General features: G+C 41.1%; 1 protein-coding gene across 2 annotated transcripts in view; it reads left to right on the top strand.

Annotated features, from left to right (window-relative positions):
* Nucleotides 1-22,635, top strand: part of DIAPH1 (diaphanous related formin 1) — a 96,874-nt gene that overhangs the window by 32,677 nt on the left and 41,562 nt on the right. For both annotated transcript variants that reach the window (XM_061189742.1, XM_061189741.1), the window contains 10 exons: nt 518-657; nt 1,878-1,986; nt 2,447-2,557; nt 2,879-2,997; nt 3,670-3,786; nt 4,415-4,530; nt 5,058-5,122; nt 5,787-5,966; nt 7,121-7,852; nt 8,745-8,859. In XM_061189742.1, the coding sequence (XP_061045725.1) occupies nt 518-657; nt 1,878-1,986; nt 2,447-2,557; nt 2,879-2,997; nt 3,670-3,786; nt 4,415-4,530; nt 5,058-5,122; nt 5,787-5,966; nt 7,121-7,852; nt 8,745-8,859 (1,804 nt within the window). The remainder of the gene's footprint in view (nt 1-517; nt 658-1,877; nt 1,987-2,446; nt 2,558-2,878; nt 2,998-3,669; nt 3,787-4,414; nt 4,531-5,057; nt 5,123-5,786; nt 5,967-7,120; nt 7,853-8,744; nt 8,860-22,635) is intronic.

The raw sequence follows: 22,635 nt of genomic DNA, 5'->3' as shown, positions 1-22,635 counted from the left end.
TATAACAAAGTACTACAAACTGGGTGTCTTAAACAACAGAAGTTCATTTATCTCACAGTTCTAGAGGCGATAAGTCCAAGATAAGGTGTTGATAGGGTTGGTTCCTTCTGAAGGCTGTGAGAGAGGGTATGTCCCATGCCTCTCTCCTAGCTTCTGGTGTCTTGCTGGCAATCTTTGACATTCCTTGGCTTGTAGATGCATCACTCCAATCTCTGCTTTTGTGTTCACATGGCGTTCTCCCTGTGTGCACGTCTGTGTCCAAATTTCCCCTTTTTATGAAGATAACCATTATATGGGATTAAGAGCCCACCCTACTCTAGTCTGACCTCATGGTAATCTAATTACACCTGCCAATGACACTATTTCCAAATAAGGTTACGTTCTGAGGTAATGGGGGTTAGGACTTAAACATACGAATTTTGGGAGGAACACCATTCAATCCATAAGAACCCGTAAGCTTGTCCTTGGTTAGATGCTCTCATTTTTAAGCCTCCCTTTTCTCTTTTTGTCCTACCAGTTTGGAATCAAGACCATGTTGGAGACAGAGGAAGGAATTCTGCTGCTGGTCAGAGCCATGGATCCTGCTGTTCCCAACATGATGATTGATGCAGCTAAGCTGCTTTCTGCTCTTTGTATCCTACCACAGCCAGAAGACATGTATGTGACTGGAATTATTTCTCTTCTCTATTTTTTTTTATCGTCTTCCTTAGTCTAGAGGAATATTAAGTTGCTTGGGTGTCCAATTAGTCTTAAATACCAGGTAAGACTATATTTCTTACATGAACACTGTGTATCTTAATATTTAAGAAAGATTGTTAAGAGATGGAAGCTGTTCTGCATGTACCACTGGTTATCAAAGGTACAGCAGGATCTCCTAGATCTCCATTAATGTCTGTATTGTCTAGGACAAGGGTTTCTTTTTACATTTTTTTAAAATTCAGAAGTAACACAACATTATTTTTAAAATTCAAACAACATAGAAGTATATGAAGTACAATTTAACAACGTCATCCCTTTGGCAAACCCTATTCTGCAGAGGTAACCACTGTTAATGGTGTGGTACAGTCTCACAGATCATTTTCTAGCACAGACAGATATTTACTAAATTCTAACATACCTGCCACTCCAAAAGATGGTTTCTTAGAATTAAGGAAAGATGGCTTATGCCTATAAAACCAATCTCATGTATAGGATAGATTTTTTTTTTTGTGGAGGGGTTTGGTTTAACAAAAGCTAAATCATACCACCATTCTTTTCAACTTGTTTCTTTTTATTTAATAGTAGCTCTTGGACATTCTTCTCTGGCAGTACTTCTAGATCTATCTTATTATCTTTAGTGGCTGTTTAGCATTTCATACTCTGTATGTCCCATAATTTAATGATTCCTTCATTGCTAGACTTTTAGGTAGAATTTTTTTTTAGCACATTCTGACCCCTGCTCCAGATGATAAAAAATTTTATTATTAATTCTTGTGCATATATTCTTTGTACATATATTATTTCATATTTATGTGTTTATGTTGGATAGATTTTCTAGAAGTAGGCCAATGTTATGTGCATTAAAAAATTGGTACTGTTAAATGCCCCTCCAAAAGTTGTACCAATTTATATGCCATAGAACATGGGGTCTTAATTTGGTAAATATAGGTAGGAGTCTGGGGCGGATTTTAGGGAGTGCATTTTTCTGAAGAGATGGTCCTTAGTTTCCTGTTGATCTGGCCTCTGCCCTAGGTGATGAGAAGAATAATGTGAGAAATCCAGAACATTGATAATGTCTGTTTCCTAACTGATCTGTGCCTCTGTATAATATACCTGTTGTATACCTGTCTGTGTCAGAGCACCCGACCAGTTCTCTCCCTTTCCTTACTCTCTGGCAGGAATGAAAGAGTTTTGGAGGCGATGACAGAAAGAGCTGAAATGGATGACGTGGAACGTTTTCAGCCACTGCTGGATGGATTAAAAAGTGGGACCTCCGTTGCTCTCAAGGCATGTATACCTATGAAACTTGGCCCAAAAGTAGAATTCAAGATAGAAAGACTTAAGTTCATTTGACCTTTTAAGAAAACACATGGAGTGGTTACCAATGATATGTATTTTAAAGTTCTTTCTGAAGGGAAAATGATTACCCTTCTCTCCAACAAGGCAGAGAAAGAACTGTTTTCCTCATTATGAGATGGAAAAAAGGCATGGTATTTATTTACAAGCTAGAAAAATCAAGGCCTAGAACAAATTATACCATAGAATCCCTGGAATACTTTAGACCTCTGAGCTCTCCAGACCTGTGTTTAAACCAAGTTGTATTGCTATATATAAGGAAGTCATTCTTGTAGTTTTTGTACTGAATCTTCTAGGTTATATTTGGGGGCCTCAGAATGCATGTAAAGAGAATGGAATCTTGATCTCTAGGAGTTAACATTGACACAGCTGCTGAATTTTCTTATTTTAGGTGGGATGCCTACAGCTGATCAATGCTCTCATCACACCAGCTGAAGAACTTGACTTCCGAGTTCACATCCGAAGCGAACTGATGCGCTTGGGGCTGCATCAAATGTTGCAGGTGAGATGCAACACTTCATTAGAAGGGCTGGGCTGGTTCCTTCCTGCTCTTATAACCCCATCATCCCTGGGATGACTTTGGTTTTCAGTTTAAAAACCAGGTTGAGGGAGTGCCCTGGTGGTCTAGTGGTTAGGATTCAGCACTTTCACTGCCGTGGGCCGGGTTCAATTCCTGGTTGGGGAACTGAGATCCCGCAAGCCATGCGGCACGCCAAAATTTAAAAAATTAAAAAAAAAAACAAAAACCAGGTTGAAATGTTTGTGGTTTTAACCAGCATAGAACACTTTTGGGTTCCCTGGCCTATACTTTTGCTGTCGACAGGACCTTCGAGAGATTGAAAATGATGATATGAGAGTGCAACTAAATGTGTTTGATGAACAAGGAGAAGAAGATTCCTATGACCTGAAGGGACGGCTGGATGACATTCGAATGGAGATGGAATATCCTTTTACTGACTGGGTTGAAGACACAAGACATTCAGTTGCATTCAGTTGTAGATCCCTGTAAGGAATGGTGTGGAGTTGATGACTTACACGAGGGCATTAGCCCTGTCTTCTTTGTAGATTAAGCAGGTGCCTTTTGATTGCCATTGGATATATTTACCTCAGTGTGGACCAGAGAAGTTGGGAAAGGTGATCTGAGGGTTGCTCAACATGGAAGCAGCCATCAAAATTAGTATAGACCTCCTAGAACATGATAGCTTCGCTTATTAAGATGTAGAGCTGGTTTTTGGAGAACACAGACAAGTCAGGGAGTGAGGTTGTAATTTGCTCTCTTGTGTGTGTCCATGAGACGGACAGGGGGAGTAATTTGGTTACCTATTGATACTTGCCCCAAGTGCCTTTAAGGCAGTTACCTTTTTGTGTCTGTCTACTGCTCGATTTTCAAGCCAAGTACTAGGAGTTTTCTATCTCTGTGTATAGTACCCCCTGACTCACTGGTCCCCTGGCCAAAGAAAGTTTATAGAGCTTAAAGTTTAGGGCAGGGTTTACAGGAGGAACAGCTGTTAGAATAGAAGTGCCATCTTGCTACTTCTCCCGAGAGTTGGGCAAGCTACCTGTCAAACATAGTTTCTAAATATATGCTTTCCTTAGCCTCTTCTCCTTTTCCACTGACTTAAATGAAGTCTTCCAGATTCTCTTAAACACAGTGAAGGATTCAAAGGCAGAGCAACACTTCCTGTCCACCCTGCAGCACCTACTCTTAGTCCGAAATGACTATGAGGCCAGGTAAGATGGTACACCTGTGGGAAGTTTTGAATTTGAGCCTAAGTGGATAGTGCAAAATTCTTAAATTCGAAGATTGTCTGTAGAGAGGAAAGGAAAAGACAAAGACATGGATTAGAGTTCATTTTTAGTTTCAGACATAAAGGGAGTTGCCAGTTGTCCCTTTAATCCAACTGAAAGGCATCTCTATGGAAGAGATGAGAGTGTATAAGGTGAACTGCCTCCCTCTTTTGGAATGGGGTGGTGGGGTGGAGTGAAGATGATAGCAAAGGAAGGCAGCAATTTAAAGTTCATTCATGTTGGAACATGAGATTCAAGCAATAGAGTAGAGATTCAGCAATAGTACTATCCATCACAGGCAGGATCAAGCTCGAATTTTAGATGAAAAAGGATTTGCACTCGGAGGCAGATGGCAAGAAGTTTTGACTATCTGAAGTAGATGGGGTAGCTGATGTGGAAGAGGGGGATTTCTTAGCATGGCAGCAATACTCTGTTAATTTTATGGAAAGGTCTTTTCCAGAACATTTATCCTCAGGTCCTTCTGCTGTCAAAGCAGTTACCTTTCTTGATCCTGAATACCAAAATTATATTTTGGTTTTCCTTTAATAACCTTATTTTGTTTCTTCTGTAGACCTCAGTACTATAAGTTGATTGAAGAATGTATTTCTCAGATAGTTCTGCACAAGAATGGGGCTGATCCTGACTTCAAGTGCCGGCACCTCCAGATTGATATTGAGGGATTGATTGGTAAGCATATTTGTCTGTCTGGTTCCATAAAACATTGCTTCTATCTTTCATTTTGCATATCTTTCTTTCAGTGAAAATTTCAGAGAAGATACTTTTCTAGCCCCTGGTATTTCCATTTTCACCCTTTCTTAGGTGATATAACCAATATATGTGCTAGGAATATACAGGCCTTTAGTTTATTTCTACATAATTCTAAAAATTTATCCTGTCTCATACACCACCCCACCTTTTGAAGGGACTTCAGCTATTGTCTGCTACTCCTGCTGGTCCCAGAGATTCATAAGTATTACTTGTAGGCGTTCTCTGTGCCACCCAGCATGGTGGCCTTACTGCATAACAGGCACTCAGAAATTATATGCTGAACTTAACTGAAAGTTCCATTTCTTTGTCTAGTACAGAACATTAAGAAGGATAAGAAAAATAAAAAGAACAAAGACTGCCCTTTGGTTATGTGGAAGGGCTTAGGCAGTGAGAGGGGAAGACGAGAATTGGGAACTTGACTTCCTGACTGTTGGCCTTCTTTTTAGATCAAATGATTGACAAAACAAAGGTGGAGAAATCTGAAGCCAAAGCTACAGAGCTGGAAAAAAAGGTATGTATGCGAGATCAAAAATAATTGGAGCATATCTTTCTTTGTCGAAGGATTTTGATTTTTCTGACATGTGAAACAGTTACCTGTGATATATTCAGTGTTCAGCACACAATAGCAGTTCCTAGGGGAAACCTTTCTGGTGTAGGTTACTCAGTGGAGAAAGTGGTATGGATGTGATCATGAGGAGCTAGTCAGTCGTGAGTTTGCACAGTTCTTGGGCCCCTGAGCAGGAGGAAAGACAGGTGACATTCTCATATAACATTGACAGCACTCGGGTTTGCTTGGCGTCTCAGGCCTGTTATCCATAGAACAGTAGGAACTGGAATATGTCTGAATTCTCTTTTTCTCTTTGATTAAGGACTCCTATTGTTGATAGGTTTTTGTGCACCTTAGCTGTCCTGGTTAAATGTCTTTAAAAGCTTAGTTTTTGCTGTTTTTTAAAATAACTCCAAGTATAGATAGACTATGGAAATAATCCCTGGCTTCCCCCTCCTTTAACCTTGATTTTAAGGTCGAAATCATGGTGGCCTTTTTTCCAGGCGTCCCTTGGGTCTGTGAGCTCAACAGATCAAGGATTAGCACAAAACAGTAAATTATGGGGAATAACACCTGGCCTTTGCTGAGATGGGGAGCTTACCGGGAGCCTGATTTCTTTCTCCTCTAGCTGGACTCAGAGTTAACAGCCCGACATGAGCTACAGGTGGAAATGAAAAAGATGGAAAGTGACTTTGAGCAGAAGCTCCGGGATCTTCAGGGAGAAAAGGATGCATTGGATTCTGAAAAGGAAAAAATTGCCACAGAGAAACAGAACCTGGAAGCAGAAGTGTCTCAGCTCACAGGAGAGGTAATATCTGAACAGGGAAGGCAAAGTGACCTGTAACTGCTATCAGCAGCCTCAGGGTGAGCTTGTGTTGGAGCAGGACTCTGTCATCTTACTCCCAGGGAGGGTTCAGATACTAATAGGTAATCTACTTAGATGGCACATATTTTTAAAATCATAAGCTGTTTTGTTTTGGGAGTAAGTAATACATAAGATAGAAAATTTGGAAAATACAGAACAACACAAAGAATAAGTGAGTCACAGTACTACCCAGAAATAAAGATAATAGCCTTCTAATAAATTTAGGAGTAAATACTAAATAAACTGTTCTCATATTTGCTATTTTTCTCTTATTTTAGTCATCTCTGGACAGATTTATGCCCACACACTCTCTCTGCAGTTATAGATATTTATATGATCTGTGATACTTGATAACTTGATCATCTATGTGGTTATATAATTACCTGTATAGCACATATGTTAATTACGTACCTAGAATATTTGATTTACTTGATCATTGCATTTTCTTTCTTTTTTAAAAAATTAATTAATTAATTAATTAATTTTATTTTTGGCTGCATTGGGTCTTTGTTGCTGCGCTGGGCTTTCTCTAGTTGCGGTGAGCGGGGGCTACTCTTCGTTGCTGTGTGCAGGCTTCTCATTGCGGTGGCTTCTCTTGTTGCGGAGCATGGGCTCTAGGCACGTGGGCTTCAGTAGTTGTAGCATGCAGGCTCAGTAGTTGTGGCTCGCAGGCTCTAGAGCTCAGGCTCTGTAGTTGTGGTGCACAGGCTTAGTTGCTCCGCGGCATGTGGGATCTTCCCGGACCAGGGATTGAACCCATGTCCCTGCGTTGGCAGTCAGATTCTTAACCACTGCGCTACCAGGGAAGTCCCGATCTTTGCATTTTCTAATCAAAGGGAGAGTTTAACATAAACTTTGAAGTTGCCTTTTTAATGCAAAGCATACTGAACTAGGAACATGAAGACCTGAATTCTAGTTTTGTCTCTGTCACTAAATAGCTATGTGACTTTAGGTGGAGCCTTTAAACTGTCTGACTCCTTTCACTCCCTTCATGTGTAAAATGAGAAGTTTGGATTAAGTAATTTCTTAGGTCCTTTCCAGCCCCAGTGGTCCCTGAAGTGGAGTGAGAAGTACTCCCATTGGTGTTATTTCTGTAGGTTGCCAAGCTGTCCAAGGAACTGGAAGATGCCAAGAAAGAAGTGGCTTCACTCTCCACTGCAGTTACTGCTGCAGCCCCTCCTAGCAGTGCTGCTTTTCCCCCTGCCCCTCCTTTACCTGGTGACTCTGGACCTATCATTCCCCCCTCACCCCCTTTACCAGGAGAGGTTAGCACAGCCTCCGCACCCCCTCTTCCTGGGGGTGGGGCCATTCCTCCTCCACCACCTCCTCCTCCTCCTCTGCCTGGGGGTGCCTACATCCCCCCACCCCCTCCTCTGCCTGGGGGTGCCTGCATCCCCCCACCTCCCCCTTTGCCTGGGGGTGCCTACATCCCCCCACCCCCTCCTCTGCCTGGGGGTGCCTACATCCCCCCACCCCCTCCTCTGCCTGGGGGTGCCTGCATCCCCCCACCTCCCCCTTTGCCTGGGGGTGCCTGCATCCCCCCACCCCCTCCTCTGCCTGGGGGTGCCTGCATCCCCCCACCTCCCCCTTTGCCTGGGGGTGTTGGCATCCCCCCACCTCCTCCTCCCTTGCCTGGAGGACCAGGAATGCTACCTCCCCCTCCCCCTCTTCCTGGTGGAATCCCTCCACCCCCTCCATTTCCTGGAGGCCCTGGTATTCCTCCACCTCTCCCTTTTGGAGTTCCTGCAGCCCCAGTTCTGCCATTTGGATTAACCCCAAAGAAACTTTACAAGCCAGAGGTACAGCTCCGGAGGCCAAACTGGTCCAAGGTGAGAATTTCTGTCCATCTCTTCATCAGTAGATTTTAAGAAACCACTTCAGTTTCCTACTTTGTGTTTTGTGCATGGTTTGGCTTCCCTTTCTTATGGCTCACATCTGTCTGTCTTCAAGTTCCACTCATGTATATGTTTATTCAGCAGATAATAGGCATATCCTATATGCTGGATATCACTTGGGAGAGTTCTTCGAGCCCTATACTCTGCTACAAAACCTAAACTTATCCTTAAGTTAATGTTTTTGCCCTTTTCTCTGAGGATATGAGTGCCATGGGATACCACACAGTTTGATAATAGTCATGTCACCAATCTGCAAGGTACTGATAATTTTGCTGATCCAAAAATCATGGATTTATGGATACAACTCCTTACCACTCCCACCGCCCCCCCCCCCCACACCCCGGTAAATAAGTTACACAGGATATGTTTGCATGGCACAGTATGTGTTTGAGAGCGCTGTGATTCTGCATCAGCCTTTTGCTTCTGGAAACCAAGTTAAAATAAAGGAGCTTAGGGATTTGTTCATAAAATGAACAAATTTGGTACAGTTCGCCACCCTGATGGGAAAAGTGTAACGTAGAGCAAGGGAAGATGTGAAATAAAGCCTTAATGCTTCTAAAAGTAGAGGATTTGGGGTTAGAAGGAGGATAAGCAGCATAAGTGATTCTAGTTGTTGAATAATCACCAATAGACACATAACCTGGAATCATCATCTCCTGGTCCCACCACAAAGAGCATAGCTGTTCTCTGTGTCTCAGGTTAGTCTTATTCTAGTATGATGTTGACAATAACCAGCCAGCTGCTTCTTTTGCATCTTAATCAGTTTTCTACGATGGAAAGTACAGAGCTCAGTTTAGTAACTCTTAACACCTGCCTGTATCCACAGTTTGTTGCTGAGGACCTTTCCCAAGACTGCTTCTGGACAAAGGTGAAGGAGGACCGATTTGAGAACAATGAACTTTTCGCCAAACTTACCCTTACCTTTTCTGCCCAGACCAAGAGTGAGTCCTTTCCTCTTTCATGCAAAGGGCGAGTGTAGGACTTAGAACATTTGTTAAGGGGGTCTCCCATTTCTTTCCCTTCCCTGGGTGAGGGTTGAAGAGAGCTGGGAGTTCCTATTCAGAAGAAAATAAGCTGGTTTTGTATTCTGGGGATGCTGGAGTTGGCAAAGAGAACTGTTGCATGTACGTATTTTTCCCCCCAGTTTTTTTGCATGTAGGTATTTTACATGCATGTAGGTATTTTACACAAGTGTAACTTGTGGCGATATGAGATTAATGTGACAGAGCTCAGGCTGGGCTGAGAGTATCATTTTGATGATACTCTTGAATGGATTCTGGCACTGCCTTTAAGGTGCCATCTTTAGACCTACATATGTAATTGATAAGAGCTGAGCAGAGTCTTTAGTAGGTGAGGTGGCTGAACAACTGTCTTTGTATGATAACAAAGAACCATATGTGATCCCTTTTCTTTTTTCCATTTCTTTCCAATATCTGATGCTTTCTCCTTCCTGGCACTTTGCTCCTGCAGCTTCAAAAGGTAAGAATACAGAAGAGCCTTGTAGTTGGGTCTCTTGAATATTAGAGAAAAAAATGAAACAGATGTAAAGGGATTTCTCTTTAGAAAACTAAGACTAGAAATTGGGGATTGATTTCTCTTTTGCTAGTTTTTTTTTAAGAGTCCAGAAGGACCAGTAGCTCTGATGTTAGCTGACAAGGAAGAAAATTATTTTAAGCTGAAGCTACAGTATACTTGCTCTTTCTTTGGAAGGTGAGGGACAACTTAAATAATACTGTTACTTTACATTTGTGTTGTATTTTACAAATTTCAAAGTGCTTTAACATATTTTACCCTATTAGGACTGCAAAGAAACCTTATGAGATAGGTTGGGTGTATATTATCTCCGTTCCATAGCTTACATAGCCTGATTAGTTAGGTAGCTTGCCCAAGGGTATATGGCCAGATCCAGGGGTCTTGACTTCTCGTCTGTCTTTTCATATAAATTCTTGCTTTTCTTCTTCAGCTTCATATCTTCCCCTTTATCTTAGAAGAGCTGATCTATTTTGCCCTTTTCTTTCTTTACTTCCTAATTCTTGTGGTTTCGTGCTGTTTTGTGATGGGACACTTACAGTTATTTCCCCAGAGGGATGCAGTATTTGAAAGATATTGTCATGTACCTAATGACAGTTATAACCTAATAATCTTGTATTTCCATCTTCCAGCTTTTTTATTTATTTAGAGGTTTATTATGACCCTAGTGATGACAATTAAGTGCAACTTCAGAGCACTCCTTCCCTCCCCCTGCCAGTAAATAAGCATTTTTAAAGACAATTACTACTTTTTTCCTTAAGTGATCTGATGGGACTAGGCTGTACTTCATTCTAATAAGATACCTAACAGAGGGAGTTTTCTGGTGGCCTAGTGGTTAGGATTCGGTGCTTTCACTGCAGAGGCCCGGGTTTGATCCCTAGTCAGGGAATCATCCCGCATGCTGCATGGCATGACACAGCCAAAATACAAAAAAAAAAAGAAAAGAAACCTGTGCCTCTGGCAGCGCCTAGTTACATGTATGTATCTAGGAGTCAAAGATCACAGTGCTCAGGCCTGCCGTGTTGCCCTAGCATTCCAGGCAAAGTTGCCTTTTCCTCTAAGAGATGTATCACCTTCTGAACTAAAGTTCAGCTCGGAGAGTTACTTCTACCTGCTGTTAAAAATGCTGTGATAATGACCACTTACACTACTCTAGAATATCAACAAAGACTAGTTGACAATGAAAATCAAAATCAAATTTGCTAAATTTGTAAGTTCACAGAATGTATCCCTGTGTTGGCCTTTGGTGTCATTTTCTTTCTGGTGGCTGCATTCTGAGTGCCACTGCAAACGTACACTGACTGGGTCCCTTTTCCTCCCTGCTCTGTCACCATCCTTCTTTTATCCTGTACATTTGTATTGCTGTTGATTGCAGTGGAGTTTTCTGCAGTTTAGTGGTTTGCCTCGGCATTATATTCCCACTGTGAATTGGTATGTAGTGTGTGTGTGTGTGTGTATATATATATATTTTTTTGGCTGCGTTGGGTCTTCATTGCTGTGCAAGGGCATTTCTCTCTAGTTGTGGCGAGCGAGAGCTACTTTTCATTGAGGTGCTCGGGCTTCTCATTGCGGTGGCTTCTCTTGTTGCGGAGCACGGGCTCTAGGCGTGCGGGCTTCAGTAGTTGTGGTTCGCGGGCTCTAGAGCGTAGGCTCAGTAGTTGTGGCGCACGGGCTTAGTTGCTCCGCGGCATGTGAGATCTTCCCAGACCAGGGCTTGAACCCGTGTCCCCTGCATTGGCAGGCAGATTCTTAACCACTGCGCCACCAGGGAAGTCCTGGTATGTAGTATTTTTTAAATACCTAAGCAAGACCTTATCTCATCGTTTGTTATTTTCAACAGTGTAACCAAACTTTTTAATGTTCCTTTAGCCTTCAATTTCTGCCCTGGAAGCTACTTTCTGTTCATTGATGATTCTAACTTCCTGACAGCTTTGGCTCCCCCCAACCCTCTTAAATTATTCTTAGAAATCTCTGTATCTTAATCTGAAAGGAATAAGTATGAATTAGTCAATTTAGTTTAGTTTAGTGTCAGTATTGATTTTCATGTAATAATAATCATCATTAGTAGTTTGCTGCTACTTTGACGAAGGACATTTCTAGCTAGTCTTTAAATATCTTTACTTTAGTTAGGACTTTCAGGTGTTAAATTGGCACCCTGTCTTAATTTCCCAGTCTTTTTTTTTTTTAATTTTATTTATTTATTTATTTATTTATGGCTGTGTTGGGTCTTCGTTTCTGTGCGAGGGCTTTCTCTAGTTGCGGCAAGTGGGGGCCACTCTTCATCGCGGTGCGCAGGCCTCTCGCTATCGCGGCCTCTCTTGTTGCAGAGCACAGGCTCCAGACGCGCAGGCTCAGTAATTGTGGCTCACGGGCCTAGTTGCTCCGCGGCATGTGGGGTCTTCCCAGACCAGGGCTCGAACCCGTGTCGCCTGCATTGGCAGGCAGATTCTCAACCACTGCGCCACCAGGGAAGCCAATTTCCCAGTCTTTTTATTAGGAAGCACTAGAGAAGGTGTTCTTGAAAATTATTAAATCATAAACAATTTTCCAAACATCCTAAATCTTAATCATTTTAAGAAATTCCTGGGAGAGATTTTTTTTTCCTATCAAACAGGTACTCATGGTTTACCCAACTCTAACAGTTATCACATGCAACGAAACCTTCCTGCTTGTCATCAACCACACTACATCTGTATGTTTCCAGTCATCTTCTCCCAAGAAACAAATGCTGCTCCCTTTAAAAATTATTTCTTCTTTGCATTTTCAGTGTTTTACTGACTTTAATGTTTGGTTTAATTTTTTCTTCTGCATTTTCTTGCTTTCTTTTCCTTTGAGTTACTCTGCAAATCTATGGTGATGCAAGCAGTATTTGAATGTCAGGGCTTGTTCTAATGTGTATTTCTTGGTGACAGAATAGTTGCTTTGACATCGGGTACATGGGCATCAAGTAGCAGATGGAGGTGCTGCATGTGGACCCGGTGCCACAGTACCCACCGTGATCAGGGTAACTCCTCTGCTCTGCCTTTCCTGATGCAGTTTTGTTTTTGTTTTTGTTTTTTTACCTGATGCAGTTTTGAGCCTCCCTCTCTTGGTTGGCAGACTTAATACAGACTCCTCCCAAGTAGCCCCTTTCTTTCAACATGGCCCCCCAAAAACACTTTAGTAAAAAAGACTTTTTAGGCTTCTTAGAGTTTAGGTTTTTATCAGGTAAGGAATTTCAAGCTAAGGAAACTTCAGAGGTGAGGACTCAGAGGATCTAGAGCTCCTCAGTATGAAGGCAAGGTTTACTTTGCTTTTGGTGCTTTGAACATCTCTAGTATAACATTTCAGAATACCTTCATTCTTAATCCTTTTTTCAAGTAGGTAACCAGTTTCAGTTACCAAGTCTCTCATTCATAGCCTTAATATTGATGGTATAATTAAATGATAGATAAATACTCATTGCCACTCTATAACTATTTCATCTTCCAGATGAAGTAGAGATATGGGTTAAATAATTTTTTCAAGGCCCTATAGTAAGCGCCAGAGGCAGGATTCAGACTCCAGACTGTGACTCCAAAGTCCTGCTGTAACCCCCTGCTTCCCAGATGTGTATGTCCCTGCCCTAAGAGCTTCTGAAAGCTTAGATCCAGACAGAAACTTGAGGAAGGAGGTATGCTGGCTTCTGCTACCACCTCATTCATTCTGTCACAAGTATTCTTGACTTGGAAGTGACTCTTATGAGTACAAAAAAGGAACAACATTAGATTAGGGAAAGTAAGATACCAGATATTTAGGGTTGAAGAAGAGGAGCCATGTTCTGATTACAGTATATTCAACTCTAGCAAAACTAATCCAGCTGGAGAAGCACGACATGCATATCTAGTACAGTAGACATCTTGCTTAGATGATTTCAGCCCAGTAGTTGCCAGTCTTGATGAGGAAGTTATCTGGACACATGGTTTTCATAATATTGCATTGTTTCATCTCTCACTTGCTAAACACAACTCTCTGCTGCTTGTTAAGCATGGCTGTATCCCCCTTATATTTTAGTGGTACCTGAAACCTCCCATATAATGATGGCTCCTCCAGGAATGAACATCAAAGAAAACATCCGCCTTACTCTTGACATCTGCCTCCTGTAGTCAAAGGTCTCCAGCCACTGCTTCATTAAGGTTCAGGAAGATGTGTGCCTTTTACTAAGAAGAGCTAAGAGAGAGGAAGTGGTCCTCAAATTTATACTACAGATTCTTTTATGCATTTTTTCTCTCTTAAGGATTATTCTCTTGTTTCTAATCTCTTGACTTTCTGTAAATCAGGAATTTACTTAGTTGATTTATTCCTTGACAGAGAATATTTTGAATTTTGATTTGATAGGCAATGCTGTAAAACTTCTAGTCCTTTTTCACTCTCATGCTTATGGTGATCAGCCAGGAGTCTTTTATCATGGTTTCTTCGTTGAATCTGCTTCTTGAATTCGTTGGGAACATGTTCAGTAGTTAAATTTTATTATTTTTCATCTTCTCCTAGGGAGCATTTTCATCACTGTGGTGGCCTCAGGTCATTATTTGTATGTACAAGATAACTAGTTTTTCATTCTGCTTTCCTTCTAACTCTTACTCTCTTTTGTTGATATCATGATCCCATTAAAAGTTTCACCTCTTAAAACATAGGGTGGTAAGTGATAACTGATGTCCTAAGTACAGTGATGTTTTTCTTTTTAGGTTTATTCCTTCCTTCCAAAAACACTTCTGGACTTATAAGATCCATAAGCTAATCGTCCTTAGTAGGTGTGCGGCGGTGGACAATATATAGCATTAGACCCTCTCCCTGTTAAAAGTATGAGATGCATTTCAGGAATTACGAGCATCAGAGCAGTTCTACAAGTGGTTAATAGCAGTAATGTTGAAAAAACTCTGGCTAAAAAGTAAGATCCTGGCAAAAAGCTGAGAATTTCATAAACAATAACAGTATTCTAATTAGGATTTGACTGTTGGCCCAGATTCCAAGGTTTGTGCTGTAGTCGCACAAGTCAGAACTATTGGTGACAAGCGGTAGGTTTACCTGTCTACTGCTGTCCCAGAACCTTCTTGCTTAAGGCTTCAGTCTGCAACAGGAGCCTGTGTTGGGGAAGCAATCCCATCTTTCCCAAAAGGGATCTAAGGGTCTTTTTCCTTTTCCCTGTGATCCTTTTCTGTCCACTAGGTAGCACCCACCCAGTTGGATCTTTATCAGGAAACACCTTAGTGAATCTTTACAGCCTCTGCAACTTTAACCTCTAGAAATAAGATTTTTCTAAGAGCTCATCATGCCCCACCTTAGTCAGTGATTCTTTTGGCAGAAGGGTGTCTGTTTCATCAGTTCCCTACCCTTTCAGGTGTATAGGATTAGGACCAGAAGTGCTGTTCAAGTGAACATTTGTCTTTTAATTACTAACTTCTCTTGGATTTTGAGCAGGGTCAGACTGTTAGCTCAAAGCAGTTGGGAAGTTCTGTAATATCAGATAGTACACCCTTGTGATTTAAAAACATAAATCTACCTGTATCACCTGGGGTTATGAGGACTCCTGCATGTGGAATAAGTACCACACTTCCTCTGGGTTGTGATCGCCCATCATCAGTGGTATAAAAGAAGAACCACAACTACCCCCTCACATATCCCTCTAAACTCCAAACCTTGCCATCACTATTTGCCTTGAACCCACTGGATCTAATATTGTGTCATTTATCTAGGTTTATGTCACTCACCACAGGAAGGCCCAGACTCCCAGGTTACCCTCATCTCCCATACTCGAATCCCCATAGGTTCTGTGTGTCTCCTATTCTGCCTCCTCCTCCCATCCCACCTGAGCTCTTGAAACCTGTCCACTGTGCCCTCTGGAATTCATGGTCCATTACTAACAAAATCTCCTGTATCATCGACTTCACTGTGTTGCTCTAACAGAAACCGGGCTTTCCCTTTTGCCCTCTCATGTGTTGTTTTTTTTTCCTTTCATAAAGCTCACCCCAATGGACCTGAAGATGGGGTAGATGTCCTCTTTGTTCTTCACTGCCACTTTCAGATCAGTCCACCTTTTTCTTTCCTAAAAACCCATAATTTTGAATCTCATGACATCAAGTCATAATCACCCAATTTCTCTCTTTGTGCTGTCGTCTACTAACACCCAAGTTATTCCTCTGTAGTACTCCAGTACTCCTTGTTAATTCTTAGCAATTTCTATATAAAAGGGTCATGATCCTCCCAATATTCTGGCCTCACATTTCCTGGCACTCTTCTTTTCTAGTGATCTGTCCTTCACCCCATCTCACCCATCTGTCTTATGGTCATCACCAGAACTGCAGCCCCTCCACGATCTCAATTTCATACCACCCACCTTCCATTTTTTTTTTCTTGTGAAAGATACAATTTATGTCCAAAAAATATGTATCCATTGTTGCTGTAAAAACTAGATGTAATGCTAAGTGAAGAGAAATTGAACCATAGTAGCAGCACAAAATAAAATGCTGAAATAGTTTCATTCTAGAGAACCCAAGATATGGTCCCAAAATTCAAAACAGGGTGCTATGGATGTGAGTTTAGAAACAGAAAAAAGATAAGAGGGTGTTTCTTAATAGTACCACCTTCTATCTTTTTACCTTGCTGTCTTTGGTACCCTGACCCCAACAATCCTCCAGCCCCACTGAGACGCCACTCCACTTATCCTTCAGTTTTCACTGTCCTTCACCCCCTTGAAGACTTCACTCTCCTCAGGTAAAATTATCATTAATAATTATAATAACCCTTCCCTAGGTTTTTTTTTTTCTTTCCCCATTTCTCTCTCATTTCATCTTACTTTGTTCGCAAGATCGCAGTCCTGGTTAATTCCATCTCTATCCACGCTGCACCTGTAGCTGTGCAAGTGGACACACTGGAGAAAAGGATACAACTTGCTCTCCTTGATACACTTTCTTCTCTTGGCTTTCAGGACAGCAGGGTCTCTTTCTCCTGCCTCACTGGCTGTTTTTTCTCCTGTCTCTCCTCTGCTCAGTTGGCAATGTTGCTTGGCCTTGCCAGGCAACAGATATTAAATATTTCTAGTCTATTCAGTTTCCTACTCTCCTAAATGATTATTTTGCACCTTTTCTCTCCTCAAAAGCCCAACACCTCCCTCATCCTCATTCTCAGTTGAAGATGTTTTCTTTCTATTTCACTGAGAAAATTGAATCAGAAGAGGAGCTTCCACAGACTCCCACCATTACTTTTACCTACTTTCTGTGTCTTCCTCTGTGACCATGTTCCTGTCTAAAGCCAGTTTCTGGGCCAACGTGATATCCTCATTTCAACAAATGTATAGAATACACTGAAAGTATAAAATCTCCTTCTCCCCTCTCGACCGTGGTTAACCATACCTTTCATATGCATATGTTATTCTAATAAAGGAATAGGTAAAATCCTTTTCTCCTTTAGTTCAGGGAAGAAAATGTGGGAAATTTTCAAATAGAACCTTACTGGAAAATTAAGGGGCAGGGGAATTAAAAGATAAAATTATAGAAATGTGAGGGTATATAGATATTTTTAATGTAATGTGTGTGATCCCATTTGGTATACACTGCTCTGCCTTTTGCTTGACATGTTTTAGCATCTCTTGATATCATTAGATATAGATAATAAATATCTTTAAATATCCTTGGTATCATTAGATATAGATCTACCTCATTATTTCTTTTTTCTTCTTTTTTTTAAATTGAAGTATAGTTGATTTACAATGCTGTGTTAGTTTCTGGTGTACAGCAAAGTGATTCAATTATACATATATATATTCTTTTTCATATTCTGCCTCATTATTTTTAATGGATAGTTGAATTCTGTCAGACAAATAAAATAGTACAAGACGATCCCTTATTGAGAATTTAAATTACTGATTTTTTATATAACAACAAACGATGCTGCCAGAAATATTTTATATTTATCCCTGCATACTTGTATTTCTGCACAGTAAATTCTTAAAAGTAAAATTTCTGGGCCCAAATTACTAGGTGTAGTATTGTACCACTTTACACTTCCACCAGGAATAGGAAACTATCATAATTTCTGATAGGGCAAAAGTGTTACCTTGTTTTAATCTGACCACTAATGAGACTGAACCAAAGGTTATCCTTCATACCTTGACTCTCTCCTCATCTGTAAAATGAGATAGATAAACCTAAAGATACCTTTCAGTTCTAAACTTATGGTTCTCTTACTGTATTTTTCTTTTTTCCTTGAATAAGCTGTCTTTGGTGTTATCTGTCTACATCTCACTCTTGTTTTGACAGCTTTCTAAGTTCTTGTGTTGGTTTGCTTGTTTTGGTCTGAATTTCATGCTTCTTATCCCATGCACTGGGGCCAGGCATTAGGACTTCCTCCTTGCTTACAACCAGTATTTGGGGATAGAGAGCTAAACTGGTGTGAAACTTTAAAGCTTTTGCATGAAGCCTGCTGGTATAGATTCCACGGAAGACTTACTGGTGGAGATTTAAGGGAGGGTGTCATCAGATAAAGATAATTAAACTTTAATTCCTTCTAAACTAGAGGAATTTGATATATTTTATCTGCAGTGTGCTCTTCTCCTTTTTCACCACCAGATGGCACATGGAGCTCTTCTATTTTAGATGTGTCATTGTTACGTCTGGCAGTGACGCAGTCACGTTAGAGAGAGGCAACCTCTGTTGTTTTCAAATACACACTGCCTGGTATGCTGCCCTCTACCGGTCAGGAAATTCACTTGGAGGACTGATAAGTAAAACGAAGACAGGAAGCTATAGCTTGCCCTTTAATGAAAGGATCTTGTCCTGTTGCAGCTTGTATTTTTATAGGAGCAATATTAGTGCTCTTTTGGGGGCCCAGAGGCTGGAGAATGCTTTTGAGTTTGTTTTTGTTTTAGTCTGATATTTTCATGAAAGCATAGCCTTCATTTCAGAGGGCTTAAAGAGGGGCTTAATTTTACCAGCTTGGTAGTTCATTCTGTAATCCCATTATATACACATTCCTAACACCATCTTTGTCTCAATTTCTACTGAATAGCTACTTTAGGCACACAATAGAACTACCCACTGATTATATACTGATAATTTCCCAGGGATACTATACTGAATTAATTTCCTTCAGGGAATTCCCCTAGCCTATCTTGGGTAGAATTTGCTGCTGCAGAAAGGTTTTTACAGTCAACCCTTCTGTCATTTGTTAACTCCTGATTATCTTAAAATAATCCCAGTTTTAGAGCCTCTTTCTAGCTATTCAGACTTTAGTTTGTGCCTCTGTTACTATTCTAGACATACACAGACTGAAACTGTATCTTTTAAACCCAAGGTCCTATCTCCCATTACCTACAGATTCCAGATTTTATTTCTGACAAAATGTTCTTTTATATGGCATTGTCTGAGACTCAGGCCATCTAGTATGGGATGAGTATTGCCTAAATTTCTGTCATCTTAGTGCAGTTAGTCCTTATCCTTAAATATCTGTTTCTACCAGTAATTCCCAAACTTGAGTGTGCATAAGGATTACATGAGGAGTTTGTTAAAAGTATAAATTCCTGGGCTCCATCTCCAGAGATTACAAGTTACAAGGACTGTAGAAGGGCATGTTTTTAAAAAGCTCCTCATGGAATACACTAATATGGCTTGATCCATTGCTTCAGTATTTATTTCTTTTTCCATTTTCTGCTCGCTGTCTTCCCACTCTCTGCTGTAGTCTAGAAGCTGCTTTCTACTTTTTCTTGTAATAACATTTTGATGTGTCTATCAGAGTGAGTGTTGTATAATTATCCTTGTTTTTATGGAGGTCATGCATGATCAATTAGGAAACAATATGACATTTTCTGTTAACTGGTACCACACTTGCTTTTACAAAATTCTTTTCTTGCCATCCTCCCAGCCAGGTCTCGATAGGCATCTTAGAAGGATGGTTCTGAAGAAGTTCTCTGGAGTCAGTGAAGTAGCTGGGAAGCACTTCAAGACTGACTAGCCTGGAGAGGGTGGATGGAGGGCAGATGAGAGAGGTCTCTCAGGCCCACACAACAAAGGTGGAGCTGTGAGGAACTGGAGGAAGTCCAGATCATGATGAAAGATGTTGCAGCTGTGCAGCTATAACTCTTATTCAAGTTTGGTTGTTCTCTCACCATGGAGACCTGGAGTTGGTAGGGATTAGAGATGTGTGTAGGAAGAGGAATGGGATCTCAGAGCAGAGCAGAGCTGGGCTTCGGATGGGTTTTGCAGAAGAGTGATCCAGCGCTCTTGGGCTCCTACTGGAGCCCAGCAGTGCTGCCTCAAAGAAGAAGCACTGTTCTGAGGATCCCTTAGACTCTTTGGGAATCATTCGGTCTGAACTTGCTTTTCTGTTGGTATGGGACCAATCTGCCTCCTAACATGAGGTTGGGCAGACTAGTTTTCAGGGAGTACAGAGGGTGTCTCCACTATAGAATGTTTCCTCTGGGGCTTTTCTTTCTGCATCTCTATTATGTATTTTTTATGTAGGTAATATAGGTAGTTCAGAAGTAAAGATGATATTTTTTAAAAGTCTTAATTCCCTTCCTAGTATTCATGCATCCCAACCTTCTCCCTCCCTCGCTGTGCCATGTAGCTTGCGGGATCTTAGTTCCCTGACCAGGGATTGAACCCGGGCCACAGCAGTGAAAGCACTGAGTCCTAACCACTGGACTGCCACGGAACTCCCTAGAAGTAACCATTTTTATTAATTTCTTTTAGAGTTTTTGAAAAATGCAATTGTAGCAAATACTAATACAGATTCTTATCCTCCCTCCCCTTACCAAAAGTACTGTCTGTACTGTTCTATACCTTGCTTCTATATCCTGGAGATTTTTCTTATTAGTACATAGAGACCTTTCTCATTTAAAAAAAAATTCTAAATTAAAAATTTTTTTTAGTTATCACTTTTATAATGAACACTACGATAAAACAGAAATACATATAGTAATGAAGTAATCTGTCCTTTTTTTGGAAACAGTCCCTGCAGTAACCCATTTGATCTGATTGTATCTTAGTGTGCACGTGTCCTTGTGTTCTCCCTGCTTTCCTTGCAAACTCTTTCATGGAACGACTGAACAGTTAGTTACCAACACCAACTCTAAACGTACAGCAATTCATACTAGAGCCTTACAGCCACTGTGGTATGGGGAAGAGAGACTTGAGAATTTCTGCTAAGGGGCCTTCCAGACCTCCAGCTACTTCCCTGGAGTAGGAGCAGAGCTTTGTGTCACTAGCACAGGGATACTACCCATAAAAGGGTATGGCCTTCCTACTTAGTTTTTGTTCTGGAGATAATTGCTGTAGAACTTAATACCCTGTAACTATCCCATTTTATGACTCTGGTCCATCGCCTTTGGAGCAACATGGAAGAATGCTCAAGATACAGTGTTAGGTGGGAATATGCAGGAAACAATTATATTCAACCCTTATTGCAATTGTATTTTACAGAAAAAAATGCAGAAGTAAAAGTCTGAAAGGGAATATACCAGAATATTATAACAGATTTTGTTAGGGTGCTAGATTTTTTTTTCCCTTCAACTTTTCTATACTGTGGTCTCTTATTTTTATAATGGGAAAGACAAAAGGGTTAAGAAGGAAATTTGCTAGTGTCCAGAATGCTTGAAAAGGGGGTTTCTAGAGTATTTGGACCTAATAAATTAATTTCTACAAGGCAGAGTGCTAATACCCAGTTCTGCAGAGCAGGTAACAGCATCTTTTACTTCATTCTCCCTAATGATCCTAGCTTGCTTCTCTTTGAAAAGTCAGATTACAACTTAAAAAGCTATTTATTCTTTTGTCCGCTCCCCTGGGTAAGGGAGCCCCAGTTACACAACAAAAGGGCATTGGTAGCCCCATGTCTGCAAGATGGGATGGAATCATTCATCCCTCCTGATCCTTCAGCAATCCCAACTCTGTTTACTTAAAGTCAGTGATTTTTTCTCTTGGATCTATTGATGAGAAGATAAGGCACTCTCCTGTCTGTCTGTGTGTGTTTAAATTTCCTCTTTGCAAGAAAAACTGCTAAAATCCTTCCAAGAAGAATGTCCCCCTTTTCCTATTCTCCTTGCATTCCTGTTCTGCTTGCATTTTTCTTTTCAGCCACGGGGCGTGCGCAGTTGAGCCATTTTGGCTCAGGTTCCAGATTGTGAGGTCAGAGACCAGGGATTGGAGGAGACTATCAGGTGACTTTCTGTAACAGTGATGATGGTCCTGCCCTCATCCCCACCCCTTCCCCCCCCCCCCCCCCACCCACCCTTTCCTGGCTTCCACCTTAGGAACAAAGAAAGGAAAAAACCAGCAGTGTGACGAAAACCAGCAGCTGCATCTGCAGACTCAGGCTGGGGGCTGGGTGTTTATTCCATCTGTTCTCTTTGTTATGCTTTTACCCTGTTACTTCCCCTCCCAAAACCCAGAATAAAATGGAGGGTATTTCTAGGATCCTTTGTTACAGAGAATGGCTTAGAATTCTGCAGTTTACTCTGTGTTTAGGTTGGGGGGTGAGGGAGGTAGGCTGAGCAGAGATTAAAACTGTTCCCAGCACCTAGAAAAAGATGAACGTATTTTGTCTTCTCATTCCATTTTGTCCCAGAATTCCTATCTAATGTCAGATACAGTGACAGAGGCTTATCACCCATTCTTTCTAATTATTAAAACAATGCTGCCTAATAGGTATTATCTTCATTTTATAACCGACAGATATGAAGTATAGAATAGTTAACATGTCCTTTGCTTACTGAGAGCTTATAGCAAGTAAATACCAAGCCAGGATTTGACCCCAGGTCTGTTGGGCTCAGAATCCAGCATTATTGAAGGCAGTGGCAAGAAGGCAGGAATGTCAGAAAAACCTGAGATGCTAGCTGCTGGGGACTGTCCTGGCACTGTGACAGTGTTCTTTGCTTTTCACCAGTGACCAGTGTCCTGATTTCTTCAACAGGTAAATCTCAAGGGATAAAAGGAGATGGAAGGGAACATATAGGTTAAAAGAGAATCTAAAAATACGTCAACCCCTTATTCAGATCCTGATTCATTTTTTTAAGGAAGGAAAAGTCTTTATTCCCAGCACCTTATTTTGATGCCTTTTCTCCTGCCCTCTCCTGCGCCTGTTCCCTTACATAAACCTGTCCTACCCTTTTGCTGACTTGCTTGGGGCAGTGCCTGTCCTTCTAGCCCCTACTCACCCACATCTCTGAAGCTGATCTCGTT

This window comes from Eubalaena glacialis, chromosome 4 (genome assembly GCF_028564815.1).
Source record: "Eubalaena glacialis isolate mEubGla1 chromosome 4, mEubGla1.1.hap2.+ XY, whole genome shotgun sequence".
Classification (NCBI taxonomy): Eukaryota; Metazoa; Chordata; class Mammalia; order Artiodactyla; family Balaenidae; genus Eubalaena; species Eubalaena glacialis.
This window is presented reverse-complemented; position numbering and strand designations above follow the sequence as displayed.